The 24,426-nt window shown below is 37.8% G+C and overlaps 2 protein-coding genes across 9 annotated transcripts; one reads left to right on the top strand and one right to left on the bottom strand.

The window, feature by feature from the left end:
* Nucleotides 1-859: 859 nt before the first annotated feature.
* stat1a (signal transducer and activator of transcription 1a) lies at nucleotides 860-9,807 on the top strand. Of its 2 annotated transcripts, XM_079471783.1 has the most exons (25): nucleotides 860-1,026; nucleotides 1,861-2,005; nucleotides 2,155-2,305; nucleotides 2,433-2,528; nucleotides 2,642-2,731; nucleotides 2,819-2,897; nucleotides 3,612-3,703; nucleotides 3,793-3,944; nucleotides 4,024-4,182; nucleotides 4,286-4,378; nucleotides 4,462-4,521; nucleotides 4,626-4,649; nucleotides 5,008-5,095; nucleotides 5,173-5,214; nucleotides 5,317-5,400; nucleotides 5,500-5,598; nucleotides 5,800-5,935; nucleotides 6,114-6,169; nucleotides 6,296-6,387; nucleotides 6,577-6,716; nucleotides 6,913-7,101; nucleotides 7,774-7,849; nucleotides 8,003-8,072; nucleotides 8,194-8,229; nucleotides 8,363-9,807. In XM_079471783.1, exons 2-25 carry the CDS (start codon nucleotides 1,878-1,880, stop codon nucleotides 8,369-8,371), a joined length of 2,241 nt encoding a protein of 746 aa, XP_079327909.1. In that variant the 5' UTR covers nucleotides 860-1,026; nucleotides 1,861-1,877; the 3' UTR covers nucleotides 8,372-9,807. The 2 variants fall into 2 exon arrangements, with proteins under 2 accessions (XP_079327909.1, XP_079327908.1); XM_079471782.1 differs by lacking the exon at nucleotides 860-1,026 and having other exon boundaries at nucleotides 1,574-2,005.
* glsa (glutaminase a) lies at nucleotides 9,223-23,900 on the bottom strand. Of its 7 annotated transcripts, none has more exons than XM_079471785.1 (18): nucleotides 23,514-23,891; nucleotides 18,912-19,005; nucleotides 18,328-18,446; nucleotides 17,855-17,984; nucleotides 17,652-17,731; nucleotides 17,409-17,572; nucleotides 17,224-17,282; nucleotides 15,649-15,681; nucleotides 15,496-15,554; nucleotides 15,105-15,171; nucleotides 14,968-15,018; nucleotides 14,523-14,699; nucleotides 14,300-14,431; nucleotides 14,116-14,208; nucleotides 11,471-11,532; nucleotides 11,303-11,379; nucleotides 11,156-11,219; nucleotides 9,223-10,812 (listed from the first exon to the last, which is right to left on the bottom strand). In XM_079471785.1, the coding sequence occupies exons 1-18, from the start codon at nucleotides 23,756-23,758 to the stop codon at nucleotides 10,659-10,661; spliced, it is 1,860 nt and encodes a 619-aa protein (XP_079327911.1). In that variant the 5' UTR covers nucleotides 23,759-23,891; the 3' UTR covers nucleotides 9,223-10,658. The 7 variants fall into 7 exon arrangements, with proteins under 7 accessions (XP_079327911.1, XP_079327912.1, XP_079327910.1 ...); XM_079471786.1 differs by having other exon boundaries at nucleotides 18,912-19,002; XM_079471784.1 differs by having other exon boundaries at nucleotides 9,224-10,812; nucleotides 18,912-19,008; nucleotides 23,514-23,880.
* Nucleotides 23,901-24,426: the final 526 nt, after the last annotated feature.

The following is a 24,426-nucleotide window of genomic DNA, read 5'->3' as shown; positions in this document are numbered from 1 at the left end:
TGTCCTTTTCGTCGTTCAAAAATACAATTTGGTCGTAGTTGCAGCAAGTAAAACGAGTGGTTTGCGTTCGTCCTCGAAGGACCTCTTCAAAGTTGTCCCCCCGTGACCCCTAACAGGACGACACCATTGGCACCATTTCAAGCATGCGGCCCACATAAGGCCGCTCAAAAGAAACAAACCCATATACTAGGGAAGTCAAACTTCCTTCGCCTGTGTTATTTTGTTCTCTGAAAGCCCCCCGTTGTGTTAGAGGCCCCTTGAGGCAAAAACAGAAGTCTGTCCCCAGCCTAAGGGCAATGAGTACACACAGAAATAGATGTCCTTTTATAGAAATGCGTAAAGATTATAGATATCAACTCCGGGTCACCATTGGGACTGACTCCAGGACATAAGAAAACATTTGACTTAGTTACAAACTTTCATTAAAATTCGTTCATTCGCGTTCAGCACAACAAAGAAACGCATACAGCTTTATAACAACTAGAGACGCCGCCATCTTCTTTTTTGGGTGAACTATTCCTTCATGACTGCGCCCGGTCTCACCTAACGTAAAGACGTTCGACCACACGTATTCATAAAGTCCTGTCACTAAAGCAACTATTTTCACTTTTAAACACACTTGTTGCTTTTATATAAGACACTATAACGCTTAAAATAGAACAAAACTCTCTTTCTCCGCGTGATGAAAAACGCTCCCGTTTCGACTTTCAGTTTCTTATAAATCACGTGGCTCGCGATGCGGCGTGTTTTCCAAAATTCCATTCACGTCACAGGAGAGCCAGGGCTCGCTGGTTGGCTGGCGATCAAGGGGCGTTCGCGACTCCGCGCTCTGATTGGTCGGCTCACCTGTCACGCAAACGCGGGTCCTCACGCACAAGCGCGTTCCCGTAAGACACCGACATACTGCGAAGACTACTGAAAATCCTCATTATCGGCTTACCGGCCTGATTTACGTATTATTCTTTATTAGTAACGTTTTGTGCAATAATATCTGTGCATTTTAATTATCGCGTTCGGACAACTGGGGTAAGTGACAAAATGATTATAATTTCCGCATGCAGCATGTTTTCTCCGTGAAAACCTTCCAGGAAGTGTTAGTCGTGTCGCATTATAACCGATGAGAACTATGAATAAACGACTTTATTCGCTGTGATTTCTTACGATTGAACACGCAGTGCGATGTATGTTTATGAATAATGACGTCATCAACAATTAATGTCTCGTGTAAATATGCGTATCGTTTATAAAACAACCTCGAATGCAAGCAAAACAAACACAAGGCTGCTTTTAGATTCGTAAACAAAACATCGTGGATCATCTAGCGGTATTAAAGTGAAACAAAATGGCAAGAATATTTGACATATTATGATATTTATTTATTTTCTATTGTCATATTATGCTATATTATATCATATTCAATGTTTTTTTGCGATCACTGTACATTTTCATAGTTATTTATCATTTTAATAAAACTACAGTGTTGCCTACACGTTTCAACATGTACACACCCACTCCTACTTAATAGGAACGTACCATAGACATTTATTTTATTTTATTAAGCTTTTTTTAATATGAACATACCATAGACATATATTTTATTTTATTAACTAAGCAATGTTTGTATTAAATATTTTTTGAATATGAAATAGTGAAATAATATGCATTTTTAATTGTGGACATTCCAAACAAAGGTTATGTCACACTCGTCTTATAGGGACTTTTGTCGGAGCATCTCATTATTATTATTATTATCTGTTGTGAACACATTTGTCCAATACAGGTGCTGTAAACTGTGCCATTGCCCACACCACCTTCTTTCTCTCCATCCATTAACAAATACATCTTTCTACCATCCCACAGCGCACAGAGTCACCAACATGAGTCAGTGGTTGGAACTGCAGCAACTTAATTCAAAGTTTTTGGAGCAAGTCGACCAACTGTACGATGACAACTTCCCAATGGCCATTCGCCAGTATCTTAGCAGCTGGATAGAGAGTCATGACTGGTGTGAATTACTTTATATACCAGTACTATAATAATAAAATACATTTATTTTTATTTTGTGTATTTGTGTTTCGTAAATAAAATAAATGACTCATTGTGGCTTTAATGCTAAACAAATAGAATTTTACCATTCATTCTTATCACCTGTAGGGACCATGTTGCCAATGTAGAGAACGAGTCCCTGGCAACGGTGAGGTTTCATGACCTTTTGACCCAGCTGGACCATCAACACAGCCGCTTCGCGATGGAGAAAGACTTCCTGAACCAGCACAACATCCGCAAGATCAAGCGGAATTTGCAGGTGTCTGCCAGCAACTGACCACATCCCTTTACCGTCATGCTAAAAACAGATCGGCAAAAAATGTTTAATAGACACAAATAATGTCAGAATTATTTTACATGTGCAAAAAAACCCTACCTTTTCCTAGACCCTCTTCCAAGACAATCCCGTTTCCATGGCGATGATCATCAGTCGGAACCTGAGCGAGGAACGGAAGATTTTGGCATCTGCTCAAATGTCAGAAGTTAGTTATAGACAAAATTTAACCACCTCCACAACTGTAAAATTGACTGTGTATAAAATAGCTTGTATTACGTTATTGTGATTGTAAGGTTTAAGTTACGCTTTCTGTTGCAGAAACACCCCGAGACCTCCCACAATGACACAATCGTGGAGAAACATCGAGAAATGGATGGGAAAGTAAAAGACATCAAGCTAAAAGTGCAGGTAATATCCAAGATTACCCAAAATAGGCATCTTCTTTATCCCAATCAAATTCGTTGTGTGTGATATTATCTGACAACTTTCCACCAGGGAACCGAGCAAATCATCAAAAATCTTGAAGACCTGCAAGACGAATACGACTTCAAGAGCAAAACTCTTCAAAGCCGAGGTGATACACTTAATTTAGCAGTTTTCTGTAAATCGGCAATAAACCTTAAGTATGATTTATGTTGATTATATAGTCAAATGACAAACAAACCATTATAAATATCATGAAACAAATATAGGCAATGAAAAAAAAACATAAAAATCAAGGTTATTTTAGTTTACTGAAATTAAAACGTTGAACGTTGATTCTTTAAAGACCTTAAGAAAATTAAATATGTTAAGGCTCTACAATAATACAAATAAACAAAAACTTAAATGAAAATAAATGAAACGTATATAGCATCATAAAAAATAAACAATTCATAATCAAATGACAAAAGAATATAACCAAATAAAAAAAAGTAATTAAAATTAACATGAAAAACGAAAAATCTAAAAGTAGAAGCAAATTTAAAAAATAATCAAACCATATTATGTTAACTCATAATAACTGTAAAATATATATAAAATATTATTGCAAATTATAATATTGGCACATGAAAGCAAAAGTGCATATATTGTTCATTTTATTAAAAAAAATATTTGCATTTAATCAAACTGAAAATATCAAATAAAAAATGTATATAAAATATTTGAATACAAATAAATATGAATATCCCCTAAAAATAAATATATACAGTATATATCTTTCTACAATATATACATTTATATAATGTTCAGATGTTTTAAATTGTGTATTGCTTTAAGTTTGTTTTTACGCTCATTTGTTTAACAGAGGAGCTGAACACCACCATTTCCAAAGAGGACCTGAATCGAGATCGACTGATCATTCGCTCCATGTTCATGAAACTGAACGACATGAGAATGGTGGGGACATCTCCGATGAATTTCCACAAGGTACCGCTCTCCGTGAGGACCGTGCACTCGTGTTTAACCCGCTTTGGGTTTCTGTGCAGAACGTGATCAGTCAGATGTCGGAGATGTTGAACGTCGTGGACCAGGTGGTGTTCGAGGTCATCTCCACCGAACTGAGCGAGTGGAAACGGCGTCAGCAGATGTTCTGCATCGGAGGCGTGACCAACGTCTGCTTGGACCAGCTGCAGAACTGGTGAGGTTTCACCGTGGGCGGAGCTACACTGTTTTAATTCGGTATCGGTCTTACGACTTCTTTTGGGTTTCTTTCTCAGGTTTACTTCTGTCGGCGAGTCCCTGCTTCAGCTCCGACAGCAACTGAAGAAACTTCAGGAACTGGAGCAGAAGTTCACGTATGACAAGGACCCCATCACCCTTAGTAAAGCCACGCTTGAAGACAGGATTATGGCAAATCTCAAAAACCTCATCACAAAGTGAGAGTCCTATTAGGTCTAACTATACATTTGATCAGTGTGCGTGTTTACTTGCGGACGAAACCATGACGTAATGCTCACCTTTTGTCTTTTGTGCGTTTAGCTCCTTGGTAGTCGAGAGACAACCCTGCATGCCGACCCAACTCCAACGTCCGCTGGTGCTTAAGACGGGGGTTTTGTTCACCGTCAAAATCCGGTTAGTTTAAACAACTTCACACTTTGCCATTCCAGGCCCGATAATATCATTCAGCGTGATGAAACATTGTGTTTACGTTGCAGGTTGCTTGTAAAGCTCATGGAATTCAACCACACCGTTCGTGTGAAAGTGCATTTCGACAAGTACGTGTAATGCCAACCACACTAAACCAAGTCAAACGACGACACAAATGTAACTTTCCCTTCAAAGTGTTTTTAATGTTTCGTTGTCTCTTTTTGTCTCAAAGGGATATTGTTGAGAAGCGAAAAGGGCGAGTATTTTACATCATTTTTAATGCTGTGGTTTTAAAGCTGCAATCTCATTTATATTTTTGCTATTATTATGTACATATTATATTAATATTAGTGTATTGTAATGTAACATTAAGATTAAGAATATTAACATGTTTTTTTATGCTATTAATACTAATATTTGATATAAATACATCAAGCTTCCCATTTTGAATCGGGGTAATGTAAGGAGACGCTTCTAAAAACAGACTTCGAAGAGATGAGAGTTTTTAACTTTAGACTGCAGCTTTAATACATTGTACTAAAATTCACTTGAAATCAATTTACCTGCTGCTACTTCCTGTTTTTTTTTTAAATAAGCACCATTTATTGTTTTAGTTATCGTATGTTTAACATCTTGGGAACAGCCATGAAGGTGATGAACATGGAGGAATCCAACGGAATGGCGGCAGAATTCCGACATCTGGTAAGCCGAGAAAGGAACTCTTAAAGAGTACAAATTGAGTCAAATGAAGTTTTTAAACAAAATGTGTTACTTCACAGCAACTGAAAGAAAGGAAAGTCACCGGGAACAGAACAAGTGAGGTAGGATCGGATGTGATCAGCGCATCGAAGGATGAGACTACGTGTTTTTGGTAAAACGTTCAGTGACCGTATTCAGTAAACTATACCTCAAACTTTTGGCAGGGCCCGCTCATCGTCTCAGAAGAACTTCACTCCATCACTTTTGAGGCGGAGCTTTGCTGGTCTGGAATGGTTATGAACTTTGAGGTAGAAGACATTACCGTAGCGTGTCAATCCCATTTGTGGCTATTCATAATACACCAACTATAAAAAGCTAAATGAGTTAACCCGACTTTCTTTCTTCAGTCCACCTCTCTGCCTTTAGTCGTGATCTCCAACGTCAGTCAGCTGCCCAGTGGATGGGCGTCCATCCTGTGGTACAACATGCAGACCTCTGAGCCCAAGGTAAAGCGGGATTTGTATACTGGTTGCTATTGGGTTGTGCATTTGTTTATTTTACTGTTGGGGCATAATAAGACTTCCTGTCCGTATCATGTCCTGTTAAATGAGGCAACCGTGAATCTTTCCTGAGGGGACAACTCGACGTCTTTAGATGTCTACCGGGGTCCATCACTCAATCTTTTTTAATCCATGCTTTTTCACCAGAATCTGTCGTTTTTTGTGAGTCCTCCGCCTTCTACGTGGGGGCATCTAGCGGAGGTGCTGAGCTGGCAGTTTTCCTCCATCACCAAAAGGGGCCTAAATCAAGAACAGCTAAGCATGCTGGGAGCTAAACTTGTGGGTAAGTAAATCTGCATTGACCTAAAACGTTACCTATGCATTCTTGTAAAATACATTCGCACATCGTTTTTGTTATAATTCAATATTTAATGCAGAATGCTCCGCTCAACCAATCGCATTGAAGCATTCAAGAGCATCCGAAAAAAGAATCTTACAGCTGTGTGAACTTTGACCCACAGGTCCCAAAGGGGTGATGGATCCCGAGGCTCAGATCCCTTGGAATAGATTTTGTAAGGTTGGTCTTCACTGCATACTTTTTGCGAGATGATCCGTTTTGGTTGGGCACGCAGTACACATTTCATTAGTTAACCGTAGTTTAAACCGTAGATTTGACGGGCTGTTTGTCTTGTATGTGGGGTAGTCCGGCAGTGAGAAGAACTTTACATTCTGGCTGTGGATTGAAGGAATATTGGACCTGATAAAGAGACACCTGCTGAGTCTGTGGGATGATGGGTAAGATTTATGATGCTAGTGCTACTTACACCAAGTTACGGATTGCAGCTTTAAATTGTAATTGAATTTAGAAGCAAAACTGAATGTTTGAATAGAATATATGTGGAAATAGTGTGAAAGTAAAAGGTTTTAGTTTTGTTTTAAGTGTGTTTTTTAGGCAAACCTCAATAAATGTTGTTTGGCTTTCAGGTGTATTGTTGGGTTTGTGACTAAGGACCGCACTAAAGCTCTGCTACACAACAAAGCTCCCGGGACATTTCTGTTGCGCTTTAGTGAAAGCAACCGTGATGGAGCCATCACGTTCAGCTGGGTGGAACATGACGCTAACGGTGAGACGTTCCTTCACTCACAATATTTGCCTATGAATGAAACGCGGGGGGGGGAAACTCGATTAATTTCCTTGCCGTTGGTTGGCGTAAAATAACTTTTATCTGAGGTTTGGAACATTTCGATTGTTCGAAGTTCAACTTTGGTAGCTTTGGTTAATTTATTGGGAGTTGTGCAATTTTGGGGTGTTTTTTGTAGAAGAGCCACAGGTCCGCTCAGTGGAGCCCTACACAAAAAAAGAGCTCTCGGCCGTTTCGCTTCCCGACATCATTCGGAACTATCGTGTGATGGCGGCCGACAATGTGCCGGAAAACCCGCTGCGCTTCCTCTTCCCCAACATACCTAAAGAAGACGCCTTCAGGAAATACTACTCCAAACCCACAGACAGTAAGAAACCTTCATACTAACCCATTAAAAAATATTTATTTATTACATTTGTTTTTAAGTTGTGTTACACCCAATGACTTCTTTATGAAGTTTAACATGCTGAATATGAAAATCACACATGTTTTTACCATTGACATATTTTCACACGTTTATACATTTCGGTATTATTACTCAAAAGCCGAGCTAAAAACTATAGTTTAACTTAACTATAAAGAAGTTGTCCAAAACTTCAGAAGTGTGCATTTGATCGTTTTTGTCTTTTAAGGCGAATACGGTCCTGGCGAAACAAGTTCCCATCATCGCTTCATCCCACCTTACCTGTGCTACAGACATTTCTAGAATTGTCTGGAAAATAACGTTGTGAAAGTGTACAGTTTTTTGTTTATTTGCAATATACGAGATATCGTAATCAATGATATAAGCTCAAAATGTACTTGAGCTAAATATAACCTAAAACATTGATGCTACATGAAAATAAATATAACCACAATAATTATCACCGCAGAATTGTACAAGAACTATAAAAAGGGCGGGTGATACAAAAATGTGTTACCCTGCGTAGTAAATATATCAAAATATAAATGTTTTTGACACCGGATGTGGTTCGGGTTCACACGTATTTGGTGGGAGTCACAGATAGAATCTGTTGATTTTATCCTTTTGTTTATCCAGAACCAGAGCCAATGGATGTTGATACGAAGTCCGACGAAGGCTATATCAAGACCACTCTCATCTCCATCTCTGAAATGTGAGTCAGTGTTACAGAAGCAAAGAAAACTCCCACAATCCCCAAATCAAGCGAAGATTTAAATAGCTAGTTGGCATACCATGCTGGCATTTCTGTACCTTAATGATTTTTATAAGTAAACATATACGGCCAACGTGCTTTGTGTGATTTCAGGAAACCACAGGATTATGACCGTAAACTCATGCCAATGTCCCCTGAGGTTTATTGCGAGCTTGAGCGAATAGTACGTATACATTCAAGTAAAAGTATATTTAACATATAAGTTCAAACTAAAGTATATACGTCACACTTTATGATTGTATTTGTTTACATTAGCTAACATTAACTATCCTTTTTTTCTATAGAATCATCAGTACATACCAGATATGGAGTCACTGGAGGTACAATACATTTTGTGTATTTCTGACTATATCCAATATACTGCAGTCATTTATTTTTAAATCACTTATTTTGATGTGTATGAATGATATTCATTTACAGCGAGACACTGATGCATTTTCTTTAACTTTGCAGATGCCATAGAACACTCCTCAAGGAAAAACTGCGATGGCGGTTTTAGCTAAAAAACTACAGAAATGGTGTCTTTAACTATTATGCACTTACGTTACAAGTTTGAGCATTTGATTCAACAAACTTTATTTTACTTGCAAAGGTTAGACCAACGTTTTTGGTGTTTGCATGCAAACAATATACGCATTATCATTTTGAAAGCAAGTTACACATCAGTTGAAGTCATCTGATGTAAAATATCATTGAACAGATAGACGTCAAATGCTCCCGTCCGATTCGGTGTAGCGAACAGATTTCTTTGGAAAAAACTGTATATGCGCTGTCATCTCAATGAAAAGAAACGAACGAAAGAAAAAAAAAACTAAATGGATCTATTTAACTTCACAATAATGCTACCGTATTCTTAGCACTTAATCTATCAACCTTACAAAAAGACAGAGAAGTTCGTCTATAAATAGCACTTCATTTTATAAATGCTTATTTTTTCGGCGATATGCCAAGTGATGAGATAAACGACGAACCATTTAAAATGTAACCGGAATATATATTTTTGTAATATAATTGAACCGGATTGTAATTTAATGACATGTATACGAGATGGTTTTAAGCTGTTGGGTATTAGTTTTCTCAAACACGTGTTTTCTGGTAGTTTTCATTTGTATTTTGTTTGCACTTTTTATGTCGTTCTTTCTGCACTGGATCGTGCTGCTGTGTTCGATTACTATTATTCGTCTGTCAAGGAAAATATTGTCTGGAATCGTGTTTCTTGTACAAATTCTTGTAATTATTGTTCTTTTGTTATAGATTCAACACACACTGAAGACCTAAGATCAGGGAAGAAAAACATAACAAAAAGAGCGTTTAGAATCTGTTATAAGTCTTTATTGTTTTTATCTAGCGTTTCTTATGTGTAATATTAAATGAAAACCTACGAAACCACAACACAGTGCCGTACATTCGTAGCAGTAAATGACAAATAGCGCAATAGTATTTCATCTTTCACCATGTAAAACATGATTAAAACAAAGAAACAATACAACAGTTGCTTTACTTTGTATCATCGAGTCTTTGTCTCGTCTCTTTTTTATAATTTAATAAATAACATATTTCTTGTAGTTAACCATGTACAACGACACACGTTTACAAAATACAATTACAATACTTCAACAGCAACAATAGTGTCCCACAAAAAAAATATTCACACAGTTGAGATCAACTCAGCTTCGGAGGTTTTCAAGTATTCGCACATCTCTAAGACTTTGCCGTTACTATAGTAAAACAATCGGTGTGATTGTGTGAATACAAGGTGTGCTTACAGACAAACCAACAGTCTCTTATGGGACTGACTTTAATGCAGTTACGCAACCAACACTTCTGACCATAGCTGTTGTTAATACAAGTGCATGTTTTGGGAATTTGACCATGTAATGCGAATAAAACAGATCTATAAAAGTTGCTGTGTGGTTTTTTGCATACAGAACATTCATGTTCAATATAATCACATGACAACGGGTTATTGAGTTGGTTGCTTATAGGCGAACATGTTTACCGGTGTTAGTGTTGTAAACTACTTAAATTGTCAATTTCAATATCTTGGTATACAAGAACTACACAATTTTTGTGTTGATTTAACATAATTCTTCATTCCGACGATGACAATTTTAGATTTACAGGTTGTGAAGACCTGGATTTGTTGGTTTTAAAAACGACATTAATTCTAAGAACAAACATACAACTATGTAAGTGGAATTAAATTAATAACAAACAAACACCAAAAGCCAAATTAAATAGTGCAAATATTTCTTAACAATCGAAGAACAAATTCTCGCCATAAGGACAACACACATAAAGAAGAGGATATTTAGTTAAATTATTAAAAATAAAATAAATTAAAATCTCACCTATGCTGGCTTCTCTTAGATATTTTTGATGAAATATCTATTTGACATCTTTACGTATATGAAACGAAGCTCAATGTACATAAATGTACATTTACTTTTATATATTATATGAAGATATAAAGATAAAGGTCTTATACCTTAAATATATTTGAGTATATTAAATCGATATTGCCCGTCAGGTGGAGTTACGGCTAAATAAGACCATTGAGAGACTTATCGTGTACAATTAAACTAAACTACAGAGGACGCACGCACACAAAAACAAAACGGGGTTCAAAAGGGCCAAACATTGTTTGTTTTGTACAGTATCTGTTGTTTAAAACGCATACCTCAGACACACAGACTCACAGGAAATCAAATCTGAAGTGTTTGTTCCGTTTGAAAGGAGGAGAACATCTCTACAACATCCCGTCCAGATTCTTCTCGGCGATCTCTTTTTCTCCATTGGCCGTGGTCTCCTTGGGGCTGTATGTGTTGTGGTAGTCCTGCAGGATGGTTACCACGTCGTGATGTCCGAAGTGAATGGCCTCGTCCATCGGAGTGTTGCCCCACCTGTGCAGAAAAGAAACAAGCATTTTAATGTGAATAGTTCACTGAAAATGTTTAACGATAAAACTTCGAATGAAACGTTGCATGTAGGTCTGTTCAATGAGTCATCGGGATCAATCGGATCCAGAATGAAAGTTTGCGTTTACATTGGTCATAACTACTGTACTTTGCTCCAACTCCCTTTAATCATTTTTTAAACAAACAACATCAAATGACTTACAACTCTTAAAAATGACAAATATGCAAAAGATTGAATGGAATCTGGCAACCATGATTATTTCCTCGTCCGTCAGTTGTGGTTGTTCCACAACAAGTTCTGTGGTTTGTATTAATTTAGGATACACACCTGTCTCTGGGTACTGGATTTACTTTACAGGCCTCCAGGAGAAAACGCACAACTTCAGAGTGACCTAAAAATCAAAACAAAAGTCCTAAGTGACCCAAATCAAACTGTGGTTCAGCGGATGCTGTCCTCTGGATGTTCAACTTCTACCTTCAGCTGCTGCTACATGAAGAGCCGTCCTGGAGTCATAGTCACGTTGCTCCATATCCATTGACGACAGCGCAAACCTGAACAAAACACACGTACATGTCAAACAAAATGAGGACCCCATCGACTGTGTTAAACGTTGTAAAAAACTACATTTATTTAGCATAGTACCTCCTCAACGCAGACACGTCCCCGGTGTAGGCAGCAAACAGCAAGTTGATAACGGACTTGACCTAACAGAAAACACAAGAATCATTTGTGCAACATTTTCTACGTGAGATTGACATTGATGGGATCCCAAAGATTTAAGTCCATGCACCGAAAAAGACATCAGTCAAGTTATACAACAGAAAGACGAAATATGTGACAAAATGTTTGTGAAAGGCAAACATCAAAAAGTACACGTGGCAGATTGTTTTGTTTACGAATTGTTTATTTGATGCTGAAAAAAAATCAAAACGGGAAAGAATGAAAATATAACGGCAACCGAATTTTAGAGAAGAGAAAATTTTAGCTTTCGGTCTCCTTTATATTCTATAAACATTTTGCAAACGTAAACAATGACACTTCATAGATGTTAAAAAAGCAAATCTTCTCTAAAAGTCGTCACTGTAAACAAATTGGGTAACAGAAAATATGTTTTCAAGAGAAAATCTTGTTCAATGAGTTTCAACTTGAAAATACAATTTGGTTTTGGTGTCAATGGACAATATTGACCACAAAGAGGCACCGTACATTCAGACATGGCGATATATTTTTAACAGACAATATTGTGAAAATGGTCAAATAAAAAAAGACAGATTGAAAAAAAATGCAACGCAAACACATGCTTTCACAGTTAGATGAAAGATAATTTTGCAGTGTAAAACCACCAATCATAACATGTTTCTTCCCGTGTTATCTAATCACAGTCAAGCGGTCCCGCTCTAGTTTCAAGTAAGTTTCCAGCAAAAGTCTTTAACTCACAGATAAATAATAGTAAATATTGAATTAAAACAAAATGACTATTTTGGTTGTTTAATTGTATTCAGAATACTGCAAGGTTGTTTTAGACACAATGGCTAAAATACACTATAAGACTTTGAGAAAGTCTGTGCCGGTCTGCAGATTTGATCAGTTAGTGTGTTTCTATCTGACTCAAGAAGTCAAGTGTATGATGTCTAGATTTTAAATCTCTTGTAGTGTATTCCAGCCATAAGCGAACAATTGTTTACATTAAACATTTCTGACAGTACTTCAATTAAGAATAAGAAACAATTGAGCTTGAAAAAAAGTCTACGATAAAACAAGGCACAATACAGCAAAACAACTATCAACCCTTGAATGGTGTTCATTTCGTAACTAGATGTCTGCAGCCTTAATGTATGTAAAAATACATATACAATTGCAAGAAAATTAACTTCTGCTAATGCATACTTATAAATAAGGTTGCCTTTTTGCCAAATAGTATTAAGAAGAAAAATCCGACGTGGTTGGAAAACGTTAAACTTGATCAATCTAATAGTCTTGGAAATGATTCATTGCATCCAATTTTTTAAAATAAAGGTCCCACAGACGCAAACATCAAACAGTGAATGTTCCTGAGGTTTCTGAATTTATGAAACATGTTTTTGTCTCGAGCAGCAATAAACACGATCGCAATTGTTAACATCAACCAATCCCACGTATGTCATCGGCTATCCAATAAGACGCCGCAGCCACTTACAGGCAATATTTTTTCTATATTTATATAGTTTTTAAATAAACACATTAAAAAACATGAGCCTCAAAGGTTTTTGGTATGCTCTGTCCCGAAAAAACCCACCGACTACTCAAAACTTTAATACAGGTCCTATTTCCCAAACATACACTATTTGGCAGGCCTTTGACCGGTTTGCAATTTGACCAAAATAAATAAAAACATCTCATAGCTGTAGCAGCAGTAGTCACCAATGACCAATTTCCTTTTTAACTCCACAAACAGGAAATACTTCTCATCCGGAGGAAATGATTGGCAAATGGATGAACCAGAGAAGTGTGACTGTGAAGTCGTCTCTTCTAGTTTCTTTCTGCTAAGGTCTTCATCCTATAGACTAAAGTGGTGGAACTGTCTTCGTCCGTTTCGGAGGGGCAAACCTTTTTCCACACGTTCTCAGCGAGCGCTAGCTCCTTCTGGAGGCTCGTATAATCCATGGGTCCGAGCTGGTGCTGTTGCTGCTGGTTCAACCAACACGGACACGGACAGATTATCAGATTAGATCATTTCATCACAGGATTTCCTGCTTGGATTAGTAAGGATGGCAGAGAAATATAGAAACGGAGAAAGCGATTTGACAAACGGCCCAGTTAAGCGTAAATGTTACCGCACAAAAAACTTATTAACGTCAATCCCTGTAAGCACATGTATGCAGGGCGAGCAGTAAAATGTGTAGCATCGAAATTCAAAGATGCAAGTTGTGAGAAGCAAAGAGAGAAAAGCAGTACCCTGGTCCTCCAGCATGGGGAGTGCAAGAAAAATGTACGCTTGTTAAAAGTAATGAAGACGTGACAATGCAGGTTAAACTCGTAGCGTGATTTGTTTTTTTTAGTACACACACACACTCGCAACACTTCTATGTAAGATAATATTTTGCTTTATTGAATCTAGGGGTGGACAATATATGCCAGATCATAATGTTATATGTTTATTCATTAAAAACGGTTTGGATAAGGTGATTAATACTCTTTCCATGTTTGACTGTGGCAGAAAACAGCAAATCTGGGAAACGATAACCTAGGGGCGGGGCTTAGTAGATGACACACCCTTGTTGCACCCGGTGAAAATATCTGTCACTCACCCGTTGTTCTCCACCCTCTCTGCGCGGATCCAGTTTCTTGGCAAAGTGGCGTAAATTGTCATAGTTGTGGAAATTGAACAGCTGGACCAGATCCTGCGAGAAAAAAAAAAAATCGAGCATCACGTCAATAGTCAATAAGTGAAGGACATTCTAAATGCTGAGTTTAAAGATGATAAAGTAGTACCGTGCAGAATTGGATGCCACGCACGCTGTTGCCCAGTTTATCAAGAGGAGGAGACCAACACATGACACCCATCACATTGGGCACTACCAGTAGGATGCCTCCAGCAACGCCCGATTTGGCCGGAAGACCAACCTACAATAAAGTATGACAAATCACGTATCAAAATACAAGATAATTATCGTTAACATTTTTAAAGTAGGTTTTTTTTCGTGCCAAAACGTACATGGAAAGCAAATTGTCCGGAGAAGTCGTACATGCCGCAAGAGTGCATAAGACTCAGTGTGTCTCTCACGGCCTCCGGGTTCAACACGCGCTCGCCCGTGATTGGACAGAAGCCGCCGTTGGCTAGGGTCGCCGCCATGACGCTGGCGCTTTCACAGGTCACTTCGATAGAGCACAGCTGCACACGCGAGCCAATAACACGGTCAGTCATGTTCTGATATCTAACAGTTAACTTAAATCTTTGCAATAAAATGTATTAACATTTTCAATTGATACACAGTTTTGTCCATCTTACTGATAATATAACAACATTTAAAATACAGTGTATATTGTCCCGTGTGCCATACATCACTCTTGATAACGTAGCCAACAAGCCCGTCAAATCCTGCGTATCTAAAACTAAAACTAAGCAGACACACAGTTTAAAAGGAATGTCTTTTACTGACCTGGAAGTAAAGATCCAGGATGGCAGTCATATCCGTGCCCTCTGGAAAACACTGTAGGTTTGGAAAACTTATAGAGTTAATGCCCATGTGATTTTTAAACGCCATGTAATAATTATACAATTTCTATACTTTCATACCTTCTTTTCCTTCAGGTAGTAACCAATTGCGAAGTTTCTATCACCTGACAGTCTCTCGGACTGAAACCTACACAAATTCATTTTAATCTCATAAGTAACTAATAAAATGAATTTATTGAAATCTGCTATTAAGAAATCAGTTATATTAATGTTCAAAAGTGTCATGCAATGGCATGATTCACAACGAAACTTAAATCTGTCGGATTTCGTCGGAAATGTTTTTAAACAGGAAAGATCGTAAAGTAACCTGCATTTAACACAGATGGCGACGTAGAGACAAAAAGTTAGCATTGCATATTTTATATACTTAAATGTTCATTTGTTGTAAACAAAAAAAACTTAACCAATGTAAGTAAAATATTGATTTCATTGTATAAATGAGTAAACTTACGTAGCATTGCTGAATCCAACATACTCGTTTCCTGCCAACTTCTTCATAAAGTTCAACACCTACAACGACACAGTTGCTGTAATTCACAACCAAAGTCCTAATCGTAAATGAAACTAGGGAACGCTTAAAAGAAACGGCGACGATTTTACTCACATAGTCAAATTTCTCAGCGTTGCCAACACCCTGCTGTAAGTCAAAAACAAATAGTATGAATGCAAATATCTAACGGGCGATACGAACGCTTTCACACGCACAACCGTCTGAATGCATAGCCATACAATTAAAAGAAAAATGATTAAACTACCGCATTCTGAACACATATACTAGAAACAGAAATGCTATGCAATTAAGTTTGCACGCTATGTTTATGCCATGTTACGCTCACAGAATAAGAGGCCGACGATTTCAAATGAAGCAAGATAAAATTTTGCTTGTTTTGATTTGAGTAACTTTAATTTGTGTCATTCAAAGAATAAAGGGAAAGGGTGATTGTGTGTGAGTAAATGATATTGCTGTGGTATCACAAAATGTTAAGGGGGGGTCAGACAAAACAGCTAAAACTAACTCAAATTTAAACATTTGCTTTCTACGAGTTTGTTTTAGTAGTTTAGTATTATGCAAAACTTTAGAAGTGTGTAATGCACTTAAGATATTCAAACAAAACGTTTTTTCCACATTGAAGAAATGTATATTGAAAGTACTGTGCCTTGCTAAATATCGTAAGACAAGAGGTTATCAAAAAGTAAAAAATAAAACATTTTCGAATTCAAAATTACACCATTTTAAAACCAAAACAAAGCTTGATTTTTGTTTCCCACAGGCATTAAACAAAAAAGGTTTATGATGATGCTAATGTAGCCTAGCATTAGCTTTAATTCACTCAATTCGTTCAATGAGGAAAAATAAATGAAAAGGAAATTACCAACGTCATTGACCTGTTGGGAGGGTCATAATTTCCCACAGTTCCTAATGCTGTAAAATACGCAACAACAATAAAAACCACACAAATCCTTCACACAGACATCATACATTACCACCCCGACAGGCCTGAGAAACATTTCATGCACAGTATTTACCTTAAAACGTTGTCACACAAATAATTTAGAAATCTGAACTTGTTTGTGTAACAAAGCCCTGTGTGGAAATTTATTTTATTGTAGGATTTAGCACCAAAACAACACCCATACATCTATTTATTTTGCTATCCCGAGTAGTTTTGCTAGTTGCATTTTATAATCTGGATTTGGCATTGTTCGCCGTTCATTTTTGGTATTGACACAACTTGAAACTTAAACTCTACAAAATTATTTCGCATATAAACTGAAAATAAACCCCATAATCTAATCCTGGAGACATTTATGTTTTAAACAGCTTTATCTCCAAACGGAGTCCATGTCTTCATTGTGATAAATCTCCATCACATTTCCCCCTTTAATTTATAACCATCATGGCTCCATCTCTTCCCACTCAACTTCCTGTTCTTTCTCGCTTCAGTATAATCCTTTCAGAGTGATTATTCATAAATTTAATCTCGGATGAGAGAATATAATCAGATTAAATTCCACGGTCTCTCTGATCCTTACAAACATTATCGAACACATCATAAAAACATTTTAGGTTATTAAATGTGGAAAAAAACTGGAATTTTGTTGCACTTTTGACACATTTTGTAGGCGGTACAGGTCGCATTGATCAACAGAAGGTTAAAAAGATAAAAATGCCATTTACCTTGAGGAGGGAGGTACACACTATAGCGCCGGCGTTAACCATGGGATTGTGAGGTTTATCTGGAAAATACATTAAATGAACGAGTATACGGGGTGCAATGTATGTTATAATTGCAAATATTTAATAGTACCAATGTTTTCTACACCTATAACCAGAAAGAGATTTCAACAATGAGATCGTCTCACCATCTTCATCGAGGAAGAGTTTGTTGAACCGAAGGCCGCTGGGCTCTTTTCCTACAAAACGGTGTACGTAATCTGTGCCGTGGTCGTGAACCGCGATGGCATATTTTAAGGGTTTCACACACGACTGCAGACAAAATGGAACTTTCGTGTCACCTGCCGTGTATCTGTGAATAGAAAAGACGTTTTTCTTTATTCCAAAGAAAAATTAAAAGTGACAACAAAAAATTTAAGGCAAAAGTTTACCGTTGGCCATCTACAGTGCATAGTGAAACCGCCCAAAGATTCGGACTAAATTTTGCTAGCTGAGGAATGTAGTCCGCCACCTACGGTGCAAAAGCAACAAAACGAAAACATCACTCTTTAAAAAAAAAAAAACTTTAACAGCTCATCTTATTGTCTTCTAAGAAATAACTGTTTTCGATTGTTGTTGGACAGCGAGCACGCACCTGGCCGCCTGAGAGCGATTTAGCGCTCTCGTACATTTGATCGATGTGGGAGGTGAACGACTGAAAGTCGGGAATGACAAACTTCTTACGGAAAGCCTGAGTCAGCAGCACGATATTGCTTTGCACACACCTGCAGGGTAAAAATAAAGGTCAGACAATATTCGACAGCTTTAGCAAAGCAACGTAAATAATGCATACGCTACTGCCGGGACTACAAGGATAAATATAGAAAAGACTTGTGATTTTGTCCCTGGAACTTCAGAACAAGTCAGTTCTTACTAACAGGACAAAACTTGTTTCTCATGCTTAAGAAGAAACTCTAAGTTTCTGCCATCTGTAGATATTGAAGGTGTATGCGAAATGCCTTCTTACTGTTGGAACTACAACCAATATTTTAACATTCTTCAAAAACAACAACATTTGATTAAATTCTTAAATTTGGACACTGGGTTTGATCCGACTTAAAAATCTACTTTTTAAACAGGTGTCGATCCAGAGCGCCGTCTGACGTGGTTTTTAGTGTGACCTTCAGCATCTCCATGCACTCCTTAAGACGAGGGTCTCCGGTACGCAGACCCGTGGCTTTCAACGCCTGAAAAACATGACCGTAAATGTACAACATTTATACAAACCTACAATCAGAAATGAAACTTATTTTGTGACAAAAAAATCGAACTTTTTTAGAAATAGTTTCACTATTTGTAAATCACGAGCAGTTTGTATTAGTAGGACGGAAGAATGTCGTGGATTATATAGTATAACGCCCTTGAGTGCAAGATGAGTCATTAAGATTTTTCGTCTGCCTTCCAAGGAGAGGAAGATTCCACTTATATATCTGCCAAACATTTGTCAAATTCCGCAAAAGTCTGAAAACTCTTATTAGGATTTAATCGAGATTGTGGCAAAACCGTTCTTATAACATAGACACAACTACATGAAAAGCCAACTGTGGGAAGATCAATATTTGCGGTAACAGGGAGATATATGATAGCAACGGCCTTGTCCTCCTTCCCCTTTTAGTGTGTGTGTGTGTGTGTGTGTGTGTGTGTGATTTTACCGTGGTAAATTTGTGTGCTGGAATTTTCTCCTGACCCTCTGCGATGGTGTAGAACAGGAGATCTTCCAGGCTGGGCAAAATGCCTGCCTTCCTTCTTCTGTGACATAAACAGATACGTAAAGCAGGTGAGATCGTACCAAATAATTACAATTGTATTATAAGGGGAACATAACACATTACTCTTAAAAGGTCAGGTTTACATGAACTGTAAAGTAATATGTTTAATATCCAAAGTAATCAAATAAAAGCATCTATAAATCCCTCTGACAAACCAATGAATTACATTGTGAGACATTTTTCCTCTAGAAAAGGTTAGTTAGGACTTAAAAAACAGAACTCCTGAATTGCGCTTTATGCTAAATGAGTCTGAATTATAGAAGTCCAAACAATACATTGCATTGTGGGATAGCTACCGCATTCCACACCAGGCATAAAGCAGCCTTTGATAAGTAAAGTATATTCTGACTGTAAATAACCCAGAAATCATCACTCAAATTCTGGAAATTATCATAAATCTCAAGAGCATCTCATTGGTTTGAACAAATGGAAGTTAAATGTGGTTCTTGAACACAGAACAGAAAAGCATGCAGTTTGCAGGAGTTGCAACAAAGGCAAGAAACGAAGCAAAGAGAAATACATTTAGGGAAAATAAAAGGCCCAAAAAAAACCACATACTTACACAATACATGCAAATCAAGCAGTCCAACCAGATGGGAAAGAAAACAAAACAGAAATGAATGACACATCTAAAACAATTTATATACATTTTAAATAAGACAAGGCACATAACTGCATAGACATGTATTGACCGATGACTTAATAATTTGGCAATACATTCATAACATTACAAAACAGACTATTTAAATGCATAAAAGCGAATTTAAATATGCCAAGAAAGTATTTAAATCGGCACATTTCTTTTGCCAGATGAATTATCAGCAACCTTTGTGTGATTATTTTGACATATTTTTGTAATGACCATATGGCGGCCTGTTTGGTTTGCGTTTTTAATGAGGTGTCATGTGAAATAGGAAATTCTCTTTCTTTAGCAGATGCTCGCTCTACAAGGCCAAAAAAACACTGACTTTCTGCTAACTTTGAGACTGTAAGATTATAAAGAGGTTCTATCTTGAGAATAACAAAAATTATACGACGAAAGTGCATCCAACTTGACATGAGCCATTTTTGATTTTCGAATACTATTAAGACAAGCTTGAACCCAATAATCTCAAAATAGTCAAATACTTGACATGGCATATATCGGTGAACTACAAGCATGAACTATTGAAAAAAAGATTATCAGTGGACCAAAAATACTCCTAAACCATCTCGCACTAATCCAAAGACAGCTCAGATCTCGACCATTTTACCAACAGCATCTATCCTGCAGTTTACTGTGAGAAGTCATATTAGGACACGTATGCTATCCCAGACTGAATTTAAGCCTTCACTTCCTAGCAAACAACGGATCCCTGTTAATGCACAGGCGCCACACAAAAAACACTATGACATTACTATACCTAAACACACCGACAAAAACGCACACAAATTATAGGTTTGAGGTATGCTTAATTTTACAGTACAATTGTATACTTAAAAATGCGAAATTATACTTCTATAAATTATTTTCCTAGTAATTGTATCTGAAGTGTACCACAAAGGGGAAATAAAAACACCATGGTACGTAAACAATTCTATGGTACATGCACAAACACTTTTTTTGTACCATAGAAATTGTATGTTATACGAACCAGAAATCCAGATGGGGGAGGGTTTTTTCGTCCTTGTGGGAATGACATTTCTCGCAATACTTTGGGGACTAATTTATCCGCAGAAGAAAGCTACATCTGGGGAAAACTGAAAAACTAAAATCATATACCGTACATATTTGCTTTTTCATTTACGATTTTGGGCTAATCTGTAGTCCTTACAGTTGGTTAAATAAAATATAGCCAAGTTAGCATGTGTCAATGACATGGGAAATTGAAGCCATTTTACGAGGTGTCTAATTCGTATAGGTTTCGAATTGTACAAAATTGGACAATTTCTAGCAAAAAAGCACCTCTTAAACTGCTAAAATGCGTAAAATTCATTCGAATTAGTAAAATAGTTATGTTTTTGCGGAGAGATTGCATTGGTACGGAGTGGTGTGTGTTAGGAGGTTGTTCACCTGGAAGTGAGATGATTCTACAGTATAACAATGTCTTCATTATTTTCTTCCGCCTCAAGGAGAATCGATCAAACTTGCGAACATACAAGCATTCGGACTACAGTGAGAAAATAAACACTAGACCCTCCAAGCAATCGTCTGCAGAACCGGAAAGCGAAAAAAACGTTTTCACAAATAACAAAAGCTGCGAAGATAACTAAACCAATAACTAGCATCCAAACCTATAGACGATAATGTCGTTTATTTGGAGTTTGTGAGTGTTTCTCTGTATAGTGGTTTAAAATGTTTATCTTTATAGTTATCGTTAAACTATTTCTAAAATAAACACACACACGCACTAAATAATAAAAGTACATTTCTGATATTCCAATATAAACTAGACAAGAAAACAATTGTATTTTCATTAGGCTTGGCATTAAAGCTGATCAAAAAGGGGTCTGATTTTTCGCTGCGGGCATAACTTGCGCCATGCAAACCGTGCCAGCATGAATCACACACAAGCATCCATATGTCAACTGGTAGCATCACGACGGATAGACCTCCCGTGTCAGCGAGTTTGCAGTGAGCGGATTCATTCATATCCCGTGCTAGAGTTTTGCGTTCTTTAGCATTACAAAATCATCTCTGCATAACAGTATCTACATCACATGGTTGCGAAGACTTTATTGGTGGCAGTAGATGTTTCACGACTACTTTTAAAGTCAAATAAGCCCAACCCTGTATCAACCTCGCTGTGATATTCTAACCTCTCCTTTGATGCAAATCATCAGAAATGTTATCATCCAGTCTGGTTTTTACAGACGTTGGTTTGGTGTGTGAATGAAGCTAGAATACGATGTGCTTGTCGCCCTCATGACTGTGCGCATCTGCCTCCGAGACCTGACACAACAAATTAGACTGTGAAGAACAAGAGCAAAGCTATGCTATTGTGCCAAAGCGCATTATATGATATGCACAGACACAATGCAAGAGAGAGTGAGATTGATTTAAAAGAAGGACAGAGAGATGGAGAGAGAGATTAAAGGAGTAGTTCACCTTTAAATTAAAAATGAATTTTCATTTCAATCCTGTATGACCTTCTTTTTTTCTGCAGAACACAAAAGATATTTTGAAAAACGTTGGTAACAGAACAGCACAACACAGCCTCCCCCGTCACTTCGATGGTAACCAATGAAATATCTTCTTTTGTGTAAGAAAGAAAGTAATAAAGGTTTGAAAGGTCTTCATTTTGAAGGTGAACTACTCCTTGTGTATATGGTTCACATCCGTTAGTGTTACATGTGAACTGTTGATGTTTTCAATCAATAAACCAATCGGCTGTGTTAAAAAGGGAGGGTGGGGGGTTCACAGATTTAACACAGCATCTTTGGATGTGAGGTTGCCGTTGACAACCGGCTTGTGCAGTCCTCCATCACTAAACTAGTACAAGAGATGGGCGCCTCACTATATGTGTCAACAGAGCCAATGTAGACAACATTTTAAAGGTGTCGTAGCGCACGCCATCTGGAAAAAGACCGGGAGTAAGAAACCAGGTTGGCAGGTGGATGAAGGCAGACAATTTCACCAACAATATGAGAGACCTGACGTAGAAACACGATGATGATGACAGGATCTTACAGATTTTATAATCACCCGAGCGTGACCTTCAAAAGTCATTGAGGGAACGAGAGAGAGGCCTGCCGGTCTCTTAAAGGACAAATACACATGGCACGCATACCAAATGAATGAATAGGTTATAAAAACATGACAGATGGTATGGGAATCTCGAAAACAAGTCTAAAGCAGTAAGATCTTTTATAAAAACATCCCTGGCCTTCGTGTTTTCTGGAAGAAAAAATCGGTTTCAACTGAATCTAGAGAGCTTCCGTTTCAGAAACAGGAAGTGGGTAATACATGAACTAAAATGATGGTTGAATGGGCGTTTCGTTAAATTAATCGTGTCTGTGACTCATTCATCCCATGCAAATGGTCAATAAAGACTTGTGTATAAGTTGATGATAAAGCAAAACCCATTAAGAAGAAGTATCCAGATTTTCATTCACATAGTTGTCAGTGTTTATAAAGCTGTAAAATGAATTCCTGCCTAAAAGTAATAATTAAAATACAATCTTTTACAAGCCTGTTTTGAAAAACGACCACATGAAGATGCTATTTGCACAGATCACAGAGGACCAAGGCCCTTGGGAATTGACCCCCATCCCTTCGCGCATCCCTATCTACAACCTTTGCTGTGAAATCAATCCAAAAAATACAATAATAGATATTTATACGATAAAAAAACTGCATTTTCATGACGTAGGGACTCGGTTGGCTACGCTAGGCCACTACGAATGAATGAATGAATGACATTTGTTAAAGCGAAACCACGATGCTTTTGCAAACTGCACTTTGACGTCTATACGTGGGTCTGATTCATCAAACGCGGTACTCACTTCTCCGTGGCCGCATTTTTCTGGGCTTGGTCGGCCGCGTCCGTCTGGGTGCACAGAGCGCGTCTAAACGGAGACGCGCATCCCGCTCCGGAGACGCGCCTCCAGGACGCCGGCCGCGCACCGACGGCGCCGATGGAGCGAGACGCGACTTTTGTTTTATTATCTGTATTGCCGCTATTCAATATGCGCGTCAGATTCGGTTTATAAAAGTCCTTTAACGCCGCCGAGAACCTAAACTGGAACATTTCAAACTCAAAGGGGTGAAATAAAGAGCGGTGTTCTGATAACGTTAAATTGAAGAAAAACAGCAGAAATCGTCTTTTCGCGAGAGTCGTGCCGGCGTCTTCCCTCGTTGCTCCTATTCGGTGTGTTTTCGCGCAACGTAACGAGTCCCGCCCCTCGGAGCGATAATAGCGTTCTATTGGCCCGCGTGACGTAGTTCTCAGCGCTGGTTGGCTCGTCCGTCAATCAATCGTCGTTGTGACTTACATCACTTCCTGGTGGTGAGAGGCTGGCCGTGTCGCGATGAACGACCGGTGCGTGCGGCTATCTGCGCAGTCAGATCTGCTTATTAATTCGACGTGGAAAAGTCCTTATTAAACAGTGCGACTGATGTCAGTTTTATATCGATACAGAAAAGTCGCGTGCTTTACACAATATACACACTATTTCTACGTCGAGAGTAGGACGCAGCATCAGTAGCCAATGATGCTCGACGGCATTTCTATTTCTTGCGTATTTTAGAAATAATCATAATAATACAGTTAGAGATTCATTAAATATGTGTTGGTGTATTAAGCCCCTATGATGTTAAATAGACAGTTATGTCCGACTTTGTTTTAATTTATGCAAAAATAATGGCATTAAAATGACAGACAAGTGGGGTTTTACTGCATGGTTGACTGACCTGGAA

Source organism: Barbatula barbatula, assembly GCF_947034865.1.
Source record: "Barbatula barbatula genome assembly, chromosome: 13".
NCBI classification, from domain to species: domain Eukaryota; kingdom Metazoa; phylum Chordata; class Actinopteri; order Cypriniformes; family Nemacheilidae; genus Barbatula; species Barbatula barbatula.
This window is presented reverse-complemented; position numbering and strand designations above follow the sequence as displayed.